This window comes from Indicator indicator, chromosome 5 (assembly GCF_027791375.1).
Source record: "Indicator indicator isolate 239-I01 chromosome 5, UM_Iind_1.1, whole genome shotgun sequence".
Taxonomy (NCBI): domain Eukaryota; kingdom Metazoa; phylum Chordata; class Aves; order Piciformes; family Indicatoridae; genus Indicator; species Indicator indicator.
The window spans coordinates 10195065-10209630 of record NC_072014.1 but is presented as its reverse complement, the minus strand read 5'-3'; the positions used below and the strand labels follow the sequence as shown (position 1 = coordinate 10209630).

General features: G+C 44.8%; 1 protein-coding gene across 1 annotated transcript in view; it reads left to right on the top strand.

Annotated features, from left to right (window-relative positions):
• Nucleotides 1-11037, top strand: part of FN1 (fibronectin 1) — a 55317-nt gene extending 44280 nt beyond the window's left edge. The window contains exons 34-46 of the mRNA XM_054381191.1: nt 494-681; nt 1751-1838; nt 2012-2188; nt 2881-2970; nt 3175-3354; nt 3852-3941; nt 4726-5192; nt 5772-5910; nt 7289-7453; nt 8621-8746; nt 9314-9420; nt 9672-9782; nt 10210-11037. Of these exons, the coding sequence (XP_054237166.1) occupies nt 494-681; nt 1751-1838; nt 2012-2188; nt 2881-2970; nt 3175-3354; nt 3852-3941; nt 4726-5192; nt 5772-5910; nt 7289-7453; nt 8621-8746; nt 9314-9420; nt 9672-9782; nt 10210-10284 (2003 nt within the window). The 3' untranslated portion in view covers nt 10285-11037. The remainder of the gene's footprint in view (nt 1-493; nt 682-1750; nt 1839-2011; nt 2189-2880; nt 2971-3174; nt 3355-3851; nt 3942-4725; nt 5193-5771; nt 5911-7288; nt 7454-8620; nt 8747-9313; nt 9421-9671; nt 9783-10209) is intronic.
• Nucleotides 11038-14566: the final 3529 nt, after the last annotated feature.

Below are 14566 nucleotides of genomic sequence, written 5' to 3'. Positions count from 1 at the left end.
CTTCCCCTCTTCATTTGCAGTATTTTATATCCTCTTTGCAATTCCTGAGCCTGCTTCCTACTTAACTTTTGTGAATCATCCATCATACATTAGAAATGAACAGAGATAGGAAGTGAAGCAGGACTAAACTGTTAGCTGTATTATGAAAAGCAGAGACAGGCAGAAGAATTAGACCAAACTGGCCTACTAAAGATTTAAGCACCTCTCAAAGCCTTTGCCTTGTATCACAGCAAGTGTTGTTATTCACCTAACTTTAGGGTTGAAACACTGAGATCTCCTTATTTCTGCTGAAAAGTGTTATTGTAGATTTAGGAATCTCCTCCTGGATATCTTGTCCCTTTCCACAGTGCTTTATGCCTGTGTTTGCAGAAGCCACACCACTTTTATGCTCCTATATTTCAGGCCTAAACTGGTCTCATGTTCTGGACAGAATATTGTTTTATCCAAGACTGTCTTCTCTAAATTAACCATGAGCTAATCCGGATTTTTGTAGCAATTCCACCTCCGACAAACCTCAAGTTTACTCAGGTGACTCCCACCAGTCTTACCATCAACTGGAATGCACCAAACGTTCGCCTCACTGGCTACAGAGTCAGAGTGAACCCCAAAGAAAAGACTGGTCCTATGAAAGAAATCAACCTTTCTCCGGACAGTACATCTGCTGTTGTGTCTGGATTAATGGTAACTCTTCTTTTTTTTTTGTGTAATGCAAACTGATGTGGGAAGGAGATGTTAGGATAACTTCCAAGTAATTTCAAATTCCTTTGTGAGGAACTAGATCATGACAGCTCCTAAAGGTCTCACTCTGTTTGAAGTCTGACTAGCCATCAGCTGTAACTACTCTTTACTGTAGTTTTCAAAAGGCAAGGAATTGGCCTGCTGAATCTGCGTTGTTTTCCCCTGCCTCATTTAGCACAGTGAGATGGATGCCTTAATCAAATGCAAATTATCAGGTTCACAATCAACAGTAACCCAGTAAAATGCTGTTACTCATCTTTCACAAAAGAGGTCAGATAAAGTGACCTAATGCAGTGGTTTTCAAGCTGCGATATGGAAGCTCTGGCAGCTTCTTGCCTATTTTGAAGACATCTGCAAAATGTAAGTAAAAAATGCAAGTCCTTTTGGAGTAGGTTTAATTTTGCTATATAGCTATCTTTTCCACTGGAAACATTTCACGAGTTCCTGAACTGGAAAAGGCTGAAAATCACTGCTTTTATGGTTCCTGCTATCTTTAAAAGCTACTGATAAGTTTTTAAGGAGTTTTATGAATCATTTTCAAAAATGACCCTTAAACATTCTAATCTGAGTGGACTCCTGATCTGATGCAGTCAAGGACGAGAGACCATGCTATAACTTCCACCAGTCTCTTTTCACAGCAAGAACACCTTATCATAACAAATGGTATCCATTAGCCCTAGGAAAAAACAGGATGTAAATTAGGGTTTTCTGAAGAATCAGCTTTGAAGCACAGATGCATCTTCCAAGATTTCCTCTGCTCGTGGGTGTGTGCATGTGCACTACTAGCATTGTCAACAGTGCTGTTTATCAGGGTCCATGTCTACTCTTTTATTACAGCTGGAAATAATTAGAATTATATCATCAATCCCTCACTGATCCGAGTTATTTAAGGTTTCATACTTCATTAACTAGCTCTCAAGAAATGTAGCACCACCAAACACTGAATGAGGGCAGGAATGTTTCTGCTGTGCCAGGTCCTCCTCATAACATGGTATAACTTTGTCCATTTTAGGTAGCAACCAAGTATGAAGTGAGTGTGTATGCCCTGAAGGACTCTCTCACCAGCCGCCCAGCCCAGGGAGTGGTCACCACTCTTGAAAGTAAGTAGTGATCCTCTAAAAATGACTGGCTAATACTGTACTGGGTTCAGAGGCTGAGATCCTACTGTGTCAAAAGTAGGACTCTGCACAAAGCTCCAGGAAAGGCCATCACAAACACTTTAAGATTCACAGTCCCCAGAGTACTGACAGGAGACCTTTTCCTCCTGGTGCAGATGTTAGCCCCCCTCGCAGGGCCCGTGTAACAGATGCCACCGAGACAACCATCACTATTACCTGGAGAACCAAGACTGAGACCATCACAGGCTTCCAAGTTGACGCAGTCCCAGCAAGTGGCCAGAACCCCATTCAAAGGACCATCAGCCCTGATGTCAGGACTTACACCATCACTGGTAAGTGAGGTGCTTCTGCAGGTGCAGGAGCATCCAGTGTCTTATCAGAAGGTACACTGGTTGCCTTGTTTTGTAGTTCAGTTTCCTTGATAAGAAACACTATAGGATCATCCTCAGCACCAGCAAGTCATTGACCTGTTGGAACAGGTTCAGAGGAGGCCACAAAAACGATTAGAGGGCTGGAATACCTCTGCCTTGAGGACAGGCTGAGAAGGTTGCAGTCGTTCAGCCTGGAGAAGAGAAGGCTGCAAGGACACCTTGTTGCAGCCTTCCGCCATTTAGAGAGGGCCTATAAGGAGGATGGGAACAGCCCTTTCAGCAGGGCCTGTTGCAACAGGGCATGGTGTGATGGTTTTAAACTAAAATAGGGGAGATTTAAACTAAATACACAGAAACATTTTCATAATGAGAGTGATGGAACCTTGGCCAGCTTGCCCTGGAAATATTCAAGGTCTGGTTGGATGAGATTCTGAGAAAACTGATCTAGTTGTAGATGTTCCTGCTCACTGCAGAGATGTTGGGCTTACATAACATTGGTCCCTTCCGATGCAATTCATTCTATGGTTCTAACAAAAGATAGGAAAAAAATCTGAGTCATAAAGATGAGTCTCCAACTTTGCTGTTGAAAGACTTTCTGATGCCTATTTCAGATGGCTTCCTCAACTAACATTTGTGTTTCAATTTCATTTTAGGCTTGCAGCCTGGCAATGACTACAAGATCTACCTTTATACTCTGAATGAGAATGCACGCAGTTCCCCGGTAGTGATCGATGCCTCTACTGGTAATGATGTTGTCTGACTTTTCTGCTTGTGCTAACACACAATCATTGCATATAGTCGGTCAGAAATTGTCTCTATCTGATCACTTACAGCAATGTTTCACTCCTGAGTTTGAGAATGGTGCCAGACGATGCAGTTCAGGTGAAGAATGTGCTTGCCTTTACTGCGTTTGACTTGTCTCTTTTTTTTTTTTTTTTTTCACCTAGCTATTGATGCTCCTTCTAACCTGCGCTTCCTTACAACCACAAGCAACTCCCTCCTGGCTACCTGGCAGCCTCCCCGTGCCAAGATCACCGGCTACATCATCAGATACGAGAAACCTGGCTCACCAGCCAAGGAGGTTCTGCCTCGCCCTCGGCCTGGCACCACTGAGGCTACTATTACTGGTACCTGTCTCTCTCTCATTTGGGAGCTTCTCACCTGAGACACTTAAATTTGAAGAGAGAGGGGGAAAGCCTAATTATCAAAAGTGTTGATGGTCAGCTAAGAGAAAGATAAAGTTTTGATGACAGACAGATGGTTTAAAAACACACCTACAAACACAATGCACTTCACTGATCAGATCAGCTATCAGATTTGGACAATCCACAGATGTTTTTCTACTGCCAGCACAACTGGCATCCACTCAAGGGAAAAAGTCTTGACATTGTTAAGATTCATAATGGTACATGTCTGCAGTGTCCATGATCCCAGCTGACATGGTCAGATTCCAAACTCGCTCTGAGGAGCCAGGAGACTGGTCTCTGTACTGTCCAGGAAACCTCAGATCCAAAATGCACATGCCCACTCCCACCTCTCATGCTGTCTTAGACTACACACGTAGGCATAAAAGAATAGCAGCCCTTAAGTTTAAGATTGCTTTATCTCCTCCCTCCCTCCCTAGGTTTGGAACCAGGAACTGAATACATCATTTATGTCATTGCTGTGAAGAACAATCAAAAGAGTGAACCACTGATTGGCAGAAAAAGGACAGGTAAAACAAAGCTTTGGATTCTTGTGGGCCAGTAGATGATGTTTTCCACTTGGGGAATACAATCTGGAGACTGAAATAATGTTACTTAAAATATCCTGTTCACATCACTCAGCCATACCTTCTTTATGAGTCAGATACCTTCTGTAAGGAGGTTTTTCCATCTAGGATGCAGGAGGTAAGACTCTGAAGTTACATTAATCACATTTAGCTGCATTTGAATGCTAAGAACAGAACACTCTCAGTGCTTGATTCTTGTCTGGCTACCCAACTGAAAATTAAATTAGGGTTAACACTCACACTTCCATCTAGCACATGATGATATTATTTGTTGCAGATTGCATTTCCTCTTACTTTCTCTGCAGTAAGAGATTGAGATACCTGTAGCACACAAAATACCAGCTCTGTATCCAAAGGTGCGGGTTTCTTACTGCACACCAGTGATTTTTCTTAAACTGATAGCCTGTGAATATCTCTTGTAATTGTTTCTTCTTCTCAATATGGGCAGTGGTGGCTTCCTTGGGTTGCAGTGTTGAAAACTTGCTTGGCTGTATGAACATTTCATACCAACACACTTCTTATGCCTATATACGAAAGATGGGTTTATATAGTATAGAAATACATAGAAATTACCTTCACCACGAGGTCATAAAAAGTGTGTTGCATCTTGGGATGATTGCTGGTTTGTGTAAGCTTGGAGCAGTGTACAGCTCCACTCCAGCTGTTTAATTTACTGTTGTTAATTTGCCATGCTTTGCTTTATGGCTTCTAACCTTTCTTTGGCTAGATGATCTTCCCACGCTGATTACCAGACCGCACCCCAACCAACCTGACATTCTCGATGTACCTTCCATTGACGTGGGGACTCCTTACCTCACAAACAATAGATATGATAATGGAAACGGTATCCAACTTCCAGGCACCTCTGGGCACCCACAGACAATAGGACACCAGGGTCAACAAGTCTTCTTTGAGGAGCATGGCTATAGAAGGCCTGCACCCACTACAGCAACTCCCCTTGGGCCTGGGTCAAGACGGCAGCCACCAAACGTCGATGAAGCGATTGAAATCCCTGGGTACCAAGTGCCTATCATAGTGGAACCTTCATACCCTCACTCCCGTGTGCCCAGGCGCAATTACACCACAGGTCAAGAAGCTCTTTCTCAGACAACCATCTCCTGGAGACCACTACTGGAGAGCTCTGAATACATCATCTCATGTCAGCCTGTCAGCCAGGATGAAGATACTCTGCAGGTATCTGAACTGTCTCAGAACAGGAACAGCATTAGCCTCACCTGTGGCAGGAGATATTGTTTTGGGAGTTCAGTCCCTTTGCTGTTTTAAGGGAGTGGCAGCTGGAGCTGGCTTAAAGAGTTACTAACACGTGGCTGAGAGCAGGATAAATACCTCCATCCTCTCCTTCATGGAGAAGGCTACAGAAAAAAACTGCTAAAACAGAAAACCCTCAAAATGCTGTCAATATCAGCATTTCATCAGTGAAGGATCTGCTGTGAAAGTGATCAGGAGTTTCAAAGACTGAAGTGTTGCTTCTCCGAGCCAAAGACTCACTTAACCCTTCTCCTTTGTCTCCCTTGGTTTCTGTTTTCCTGCAACCATGGTAATAGCACACCCCTCATGAACCATAGCCCAGAGAAGTCAAGTTTAACTCAGTATTGTTTGAAGTTCTTGATGACTAAGGGGACTGGGCTGGCTCCATTACAGTACAGAGCATAGAATTCAACCAAAACACCCTGTCTTTCCTCTGAGTAGGGTGACACATGAGGAGTAATTGCTCTTTCCTTTCTGGTAACTTGGCATTGCTTCTTGTTGCAGTTCAGGGTTCCTGGAACTTCCTCCAGTGCTACACTCACTGGTCTTACAAGAGGAGCCACCTACAACATTATAGTGGAAGCCCTAAAAGATCACCGGAGACAAAAGGTGCTGGAGGAGGTGGTCACAGTTGGCAATACAGGTAAGTAAAAGCTTTATGGAATCTAGGTGAATCTGTGCTGTCCTTACCTCATTGTCCTTACTCAGGGCAACCTATGTAATGCCCAGGTTTGAGAGTAGCTCAGAAAGGAAACTTCTCCTGACAAGGAAGGTTTATAGCAGGGCACTGGGATAAGCAATTTGAGAGGTCCACCGGTTTTGGTTAACAGAGAGTATGACTAGAACTGTTCTGTTGTCTAGTCATGAAGAATGTGCTTTGAGGCTCCAAACACTCTTCTAGGGTTAGTGATCAAGAAAACAAGAAATCGGGTATTTGCTCCTCTCAAAGGAAGTCAGGGATCATGCTGGTGTTGCAGATTCCTGCCCAGGAGCAAGGATCACATCATGCTTATGGGAATATGCTGGTGGCCAGCCTCACTGCTCTGTTAGTTATTTGTCAGCTGCTGCTGTCTTGGTCCAGCAGTTCTGCTGGATAACCATACTGAAGGTCTGGCTGCAGGGCAGGCTGCCTGCAGAGATGCTGATTAAGTACAAACAGGCAACACGCTGAAGCAATGTCACCAGCCACAAATACTTGTGGTAAGAGACAGCACTTGCCACAGCTGGAAAGCACAGAGCCCAGACACACTCTCTGGGACCTGGGCTTTGCTTTTACCAGCACCAGGGGGTCTGGTCAAAAACTCTTTCTCTCTTTCCATCTCCCCCTGCGTGATTTTTTTTTTTTTTTGAGGTCAAAAAGATGATGAGGACAGGATGGGAGAAGAGGAAATGAAGGAAATGAAGCATTACTTTGTCCACCCATTAAGCCTGTCTGTGCAGCATCCTACTTTCCTCACCTCTCTGGGAAATAAGGCAGTTTTCCCCCTTCCACACACTGGCTGCCTTATGTCTGTCACAAACACTGAACTGGTGGTTGTAAAACTCTCACCTTCTAGTCAAGGCACACACACACAAGGTGGAAATCAATCTGTGCAAGTGTGGTCCTGGTCTCCTTCCATCCTCCTGCGATGAAGTGCCCCCAGAAAACGCACCAACCTCCTGCTGTTCCCCAGCATCACACAGCACTTTTCTCTTCAAAACAGGCTTAAGTCAGGTTATTCTGCCCAGCAGCAAATGCAAAAACTCACACTTCCTTGAAACTTGGCAAATCAAAATGAAAATAGCCTTCATGTCGGGTTTTTTTATCATTCAATTGCTCTGACACATGCAAATGGAAAATATATCACAGGGAGTCTGGACTGCTGACAGAACCATCAAGTATGTGCCTGTGGGGTGGCTCCATTACTGCCAGGATATTGTAAGAAATAAAAAAAAAAAGCAAGTGTTCAGTGAAAGTCATTCTGTCTTTGAGTAGTTCCTGTTGCTGTGTGTGATGCCTGTCTCTTCTCTTTTTGTTCCAGTGTCTGAAGGACTAAACCAGCCAGCTGATGACACCTGCTTTGATACTTACACTGGCTCCTTCTATTCCATTGGCGAGGAATGGGAGCGGCTATCTGAAACTGGCTTTAAACTCTGGTGCCAGTGTTTAGGCTTTGGCAGTGGTCATTTCAGATGCGATTCTTCTAGTGAGTAGCTTGCTTTTGACCATCAAGCTCCATGTTTGACAGAAGCAGCCTGATCCAAACATGGCGCAAATGAACGCGGGCTCTTCAGTTTGTTAAACCAAAGCAGTGCTTTGCATCATGACAAGTGATGGAAAACTTTGGTTACCTCTGAGCTGTGCAGCTTACCTAGTTGCTGTATCAGCAACAATCAATACTGTATTGACACCTAAGGGCTCTTCTCACCAGAGTTGGATGTTTGTTCTATTTTCCCTATCCTTGCCAGCTGTAAAAATGAGATAGGCAAGATGCTTAAGTGACAGTATCTGAGTAGCTATTTAAGAGGGCAGCTTTGAGTATTAAATTGTGGTTGAATTTCCATCGTCTAGTTATATACATAGGTGTATTGGTGGTATCACCACCAGTACTGAGGCTGTTTTGCATTGCAGACAGCAAAGCATCTTATGGAACCAGTTTTCTAATTTTGTCAGCTGCTTTTTGAAGCCCTGTCACAAGCAGGCAATACCTCTGCTGAGGCACTAAGTTTCATTCTTTGCAAGACTGTGGTTTACATGGAAGAATATCAAACTGCACGTAAGAGAATGGAACAAACATCTTCAATTGAGTGGTTTAACACAGCACATCCAACTCATTTAAATGGTGCTTTTAAATTGTGGATTAAGCTGAGCAAAGATGGTATTTATGCAGTTTGCATAGACTCAGAGGAGCAGCTTCAGGGAAGACACTTGTTTTACAGGATTAATATTTATATTTCATCATTTGATACACATGGCTTACCCGTTGTGTTTTGCAGACTCTGTGATACAGTTTTACTGGGTATTTGCTCAAAAAAGAGTATTCACAACATTGTTCATTCCCTTCCTGACTCATGTCTATTAAATTCTTTTTCATTTCTCTTACTCTTCTATTAGCTAACCCTCCTTTCCACCTCATATCACACTTACTTTTCTCCTAAAGGCCTCTAGCTATTTCCCAGAGCTCTAACAGTCCTCAACAGTTAAAAGCTGCAAGAGTTGAACCCATTTCCTCCTTGGGACTTACGTGAGCCAAAGATGTTTTTCTCCTGCCCTTCTGTTGGCTCCTGGGACAACACCAAACTGTACACCTCCTGCTGTGTCACTGCAGTCCTGGGGATAACTCCAGCTTCTCTTATTCTTCTGCCTTCTCTAGAGTGGTGCCATGATAATGGTGTAAACTACAAGATTGGGGAGAAGTGGGACCGTCAAGGGGAGAATGGCCAGATGATGAGCTGCACCTGCCTTGGAAATGGAAAAGGAGAATTCAAGTGTGAACCTCGTAAGTCTTCTTCTGGTGTTAGTTTAATTGAACTCCCATTCAGGAAGTATCAGCACCTCAGGGCTGCTCCCATTAACATCTGGTCCTGCCATGGGGGCAAGCAGTGTATCAGTATATCTGATGTAAGGGTGAATCAGTAAGAGATTGAATCAGTTCTCAGAAGAACTGAAGGCATAAAACTCATTCCCAAGCTTGAAAAGAAACCTCTTGCTTTTTAGCAGACTCAGCAGCTGTCTGCCTTTGGCCATGGAGCCATACAAGAGGGACATGTCACTGCTCTCAGTGGTGTAGATCACCCTAATCAATGACACAGCACTTTTTCTGCAGGACCTGTTGCCTGAAGATCCTCTGGACTTCACACTTTGAATTCAACAGCGTGGCTTTTGTTAGGCAGAATATACTCATGTGCTAGTTTAAAGCTGGCGTGCTATGAAAGCAACTGGCCCTGCCAGTCAGTGAGGCTCCAGTCAAAGAGGGAGAGCACACTAGCCAGAGCTCTGTACTGCTCTGAGAATGCTTAAAGCCAAGTGCATACCCTGCAACTGAACTCTGCCTATTCCTCCACAGATGAGACCACTTGCTATGATGATGGGAAAATGTACCAAGTTGGAGAGCAGTGGCAGAAGGAGTACTTTGGGGCCATCTGCTCCTGCACTTGTTATGGAGGACAGCAGGTAAGCAGAAGAGACTTGGTGTGCTGAACACAGGGAATGAAGAGACAAAGCTGTGCTGGAGTGCAGTTCTAAAGGCCATAATAGGCCCATATAAGAAGAAAGATAATTAGGAGAGCTGGAGTACTTGTGTCGGGGTCTGTGTGGCATAAAACGGGAGCAACTTCACTGATGTTGGTGGAGCTGTGCCGGCAGCTCCTTGGCCATCCACATCAGCATCATCTGACTGGTGTCCACATGTTCTCTTTCTCTAGGGCTGGCGTTGTGACAACTGCCGCAGGCCTAGTGTAGAGGTGGCCCCTGAAGGTTCTGCTGGCCATACCTACACACAGTATACACAGAGATACCACCAGGCCACAAACGCTGTGAGTACACTTTCCTTCTCTGCTCTCCCTTACTGTGAGGGAGGCACAGATAGGTGGGGTCTGTACAGGGCTCAAGGGGTAAGGGCAATGTGTAGCTTTCTGCTTGGTCAGAAGTGCATGGTAGCCACCAGTTCAGCAACCCACCACTCTGCACGTCCCAGAAGGTACGCTTGTGTGCCACACTCACGTCAGCGCGACTTCACTGTTTGTAGTGCTGGGGTGCGCCTGCATGCTCTGGCTGAGGCCGTAGCGTAGTGCATGTAGTGATCTCCTGGTCTCCACTTGCTGCTGCAAACCAGCTGCGTGCTTTGTGCTGAGAAAGCTGAATAGCTACACAGCCTGGCAACAGTTCTCAGCCCAAACTATACGGCAGTGGTGTCCGTCCTCACAGGACAGAGCGCTAACTGATTTCCTTCCCTCCCGACAGAACGTCAACTGCCCCATTGAGTGTTTCATGCCCCTAGATGTACAGGCAGACACACAACATCCACGGGGAAAGTAACATCCGGCAAGACTTCTTGCAGCAATGGCAACAGACAAACCAAAGTATAAATACTTACCTGCCACGATTACCATCCAAACTGGAGTGATGCTAGCAAAACTGCATCTTTGGAGAATGGCCCTCTGCTCTGGAGCCATTTTCCCAGCTTAAGCTCAACTCACAGCTTCTCCAAGCGCCACTCTTGGAGTGTTTCAGACTTTTCTGATGATTGATAGCGATTGTCTTGGTTTTGCTCAAAATGTTGAACATCAGTCAATATTTTCAAATTAAAAAGGGAGGAGAGATGCTAAATCACAAATTGGTGGAGGATCAAAACATTAAGGGGGAGGGAGGGCATAGAAATTCAAGGTTCCATGCTATGCAAAGAACATTTGAGTACAACATTACTGAGGTTTAGTGATAGGAAAGTCCACCAAACACTTCTGCTTTCACATAAGCGTGCAGCCAGCAATAAGATAGGAACAGCAAATCCAATCACTGTGATATTTAAAATATGCACAGTCCTAATTCTTTCTCAATGATCCTAGTATTTTTCTAGCTGTATCTTTATATCTCATACTGTTATTTATCAGTTTTCTTCCCCTGACCTTCGACTGTTTTTATATGGGAATAAAATGAATTGAAGACACTTAGTATGCAGTTGACAAAGAGGAATTTGGTGTAATTATGATCAGTGATTATTTTTATACTGTAAGTGCCAAAGCTTTACTACTGTGGAAATGAGAAAATCAACTCTTTTAATAAAAATTTACAAACCAGGCATGTACTTTAAGTGATTCTCTTTGCTACCACGGAATCTAGGATGAAGATTATTATTCTGAGCTGGAGTAACATTGCCTTGAAACAAGATGGAGCAAACATCTCAATGAAGCGTGAAGTAAACCTCAAGAGACTTTGTAGAGCAGTCTGTTAATTAAAAGGCTTCCAGCTGCACCCCTGCCCCAGTAGAGCGCAGCCACTGAGTATGTATGCTACGCTGCAGGAGGCACAGGCTTGCTTTGTGGAAAGTGGTGAAGGAGAGAAAGGGAGGAGGGAAAAGAAAATATTCCCTGCTTTGGACATGAACTGAGGTAGAGGTAGACCTTGATCCAGACACTGAAATACCTAGAATCAAGTATGCTGTCAGTGTTTGAGTCACCATCTCTACCCATGACATAGGATGTGTTCAAAGCTTAGCTGTACTTGGACCCAGTGACTCCCCCACAGGTCTACATGGATACTGAGTCACCAAAACCCTGCTCCATGCCCTCCCCCTGGGGCAGACCACCCCTCTGCAGTAGAGGGTAACTTACCCCAACTGTCTAAAGGAGTTACAGAGAGGCTGTCATACCATTCTTTCAACCCTCAGCTATCCCTTCTCCATTTGCAATGTGGTAAAGTCACATAAAGCCCCTAACTAAGGCTGTTTAGATACTAGTGAGCATACCCTTGGGTGCTGCTCTAGCATCATGAAAGCCCTTCCCTTACCTGTGTAGAAAGTCTCACAAAGCAGAGGGGCACATACAGCACCAGGGTCTGTGTCCACAGGTTACAGGCAAAGGCTACTTTTCAAGTCTATGTGCTTCTGCCTTGCGGGGAGGAGAGGGAGGTAAATGAAATTCTCCTCAAAACCTTGATGTCAATCAGGAGAGCTTGCAATAAGGCTTTTAAGCTTTTGCTGCCCCTGCTGCTAAAGCCTGTACAACATTTGCAGATGCGGAACAGGAAAGATTCTGTCGCCATTCTTCCAGCCATGTTCCTGTCCTGGCTGCACAAACACTGTACTGTTCCAGTGAACAAGATTCTCTGGATTGAATAAAGCAGAGCATGAAAAGTTTGGCTTCTTGACATAAGAAACACACATGGCAGCTGCTGTCACAGATTGCTATCTATAGAGCAACCAAAACATTTGCAAATAGTATGATGATTGCAGCAGAAATCACTTCCATCCCACCACTGTTCAGGAGCCAAGTTGAGTATCTAAAACGCACGAGAACTACACAACAGAGACACACAAAAGAAAACCTTCTTGATAAACTAGATTCCTGTTACTTTGTCCTTCCCAAGTGAGGGTTATATATTGGTTTCCTCCATCAGTTGCAAACATCCCTCCTTAGTCACGTTGCCACTAAATAATTCACAGACACCCAGGAATTGCCCCTCTGAGTGGGAGTCGTAGGCCATCTAATCTCACTCTGTCACATCACCTTTTAATGGCAGCAACTGCCTTCCCTCCTCCCCACAGTAAGCACTGCAAGATAAAATGATTTAAACAGTGCTACTGCCTTAAGCTCCCTGTAGAGCTCTGTCCTTGCCTGAAAGCATGAGGGTTTACACTGCTGACAATCTCTGTTTAACATTCACTGGTGTAGTGCTGAGCATTTTGTTATTCAGCTGAAGCTTTTCAGTTACATTTGAAAACCACTAGCAGAGCGCAACACAGAGGCAGTGAAGACTTCTGAGATCCAAAGCAGCAACCACACTATCTTTCTTACTAGAAACATGAAGAAACAAAAGGAACAAGAGTTTTTGAAGGTTCCTGTGCTTTTACTCAGACTGCAATATACAAAGTGGCAACAGAAAAGCAGCTGGACCTTAAAACACAAGGTCGCTTTACATCCACGGTCAACTTGAGCTCAAAGAAAACTAATGATGTCCAATCCAAGTTACCTTCAAGGCAGGGGAAGCATCAGTCCATCAGCTGTGAGCTTTCAGATGCCTTTGGACTCCCAGAGTGCTCAAGGCCAGGCTGAGCCCAGTGGCAGTTAAGTCCTTGGCTGTTCTATCCCAGAAGAGGAGGTACATCTCCACAGGGTTTGTCTTTTCAGTTAACTCAGAGCCTTGGTGTGAGCACAGGAACAACCAGAGTCAGGAGTCTATTCCAGTAAGGAATAGAAGGGAAATAAACAAAACAATCCTCTGCTACTGCCAGCAAAGATGAGAATGATCAATTTCTCCCTGCCCTCCCTTTGCTTCCACACTTCTGGAAGCTGTTCTTGTTCTGCCAGGGCCAGTGCACCATATGGTGGCAGTGCACAACACAGCCTGCTCGTTACAAAACATCAGCTACGGGGAGCAGACCTATCCCCCCTCCCTGTGAGAGGAGGCATGGCCTTCCCCATGGGAAACAGGTATTAAGCATAGCTACACCATTGGCTTTTAATCCTTGCAGATAGCAAAGGGCAAACTCCTTCATTCAGCTAGCAGGAGATAAGCATACCTCATGAGGAACCATCACGGACCAACACAGCCATTACAAAGAACCACTCATCTGTCCTGCTGCACTGGGGGAGAAGGCTCACAGATCTTAAGCCCAATTGTCAGCACGGCCTTGCTACCAGCAGGACTGGATCCCTCACATGGGGCACCTCTCAGCAGCTTAAAAACAGCAACACATGACCTGTTGGACTCCTTGCTTCCAGCCTTAGACCCACAGCTCCAAGCCCAAAACAAGAGTTGGGCAAGTGCTGGGCTTCACATACTGCTGGCTTCCTGAAGGCTTAGAGTTAGTTGAAATTGTTGCCACAGCCTGGGTGACAGGCCACCCCAATGGCATTCCTATGATGTCACCTCACACCTGGACCTAGACTGGAGCTTTTCATCAGCCTTTAGTCAGACAAGTGAGGCAGGTTAAAGGACACTTGACTGGGACATGGGACACTGAAGTGCAATTTCTCAATTCTATGTGACTCCTGTACATCCTTTAACCTTACCATAGGCACAGGAGGAGGCAAAAGCATCTCTCCATGGGTGCTGTGAGGTGTTGTGTTCATAGAGACCTGCAAGTTGCTCAGCACAAGTAGCACAGCAGATAGGCATCAGTTGGACATTTACTAGCACCTTGTGCAGAGATCTCACCTGGAGATTACTACCTATTAACTTCCATCACTAGATTAAACAGTGCCTCAAGGACAGCAAAGAAAGGGTAAATGATAAGCACAAATCTATGAGAACAGAAGCAGCTGGATGCTTATTATCAGGCTCTGTCTCCACTGATGCTTTAGAAGATGCAAGTAAAGAATAGGCCAAGAGCTTTCGGAGAGAATCCCAGCATGGTATGTACCAGCTACAGTCAAAACAGCATGATGGAAAAGACATGTAAGGAGAACAGCGGAAAAGTCCAAAACCCAGCTTCTAAAGTATAAGCTAATGAAAACAGGGAAGACTCCAAGCACTGGCTATCCACAGCATGCATCAGCACAGAAAGCAGCCAGGGCTTGGGTTGGCAGAGCCAAGAGGCAAGCCAGTTTTCTTTTGGACTACTGTCTTAAGCTGAGTCCCAGAAGCAGAATCCCAGCCCCTT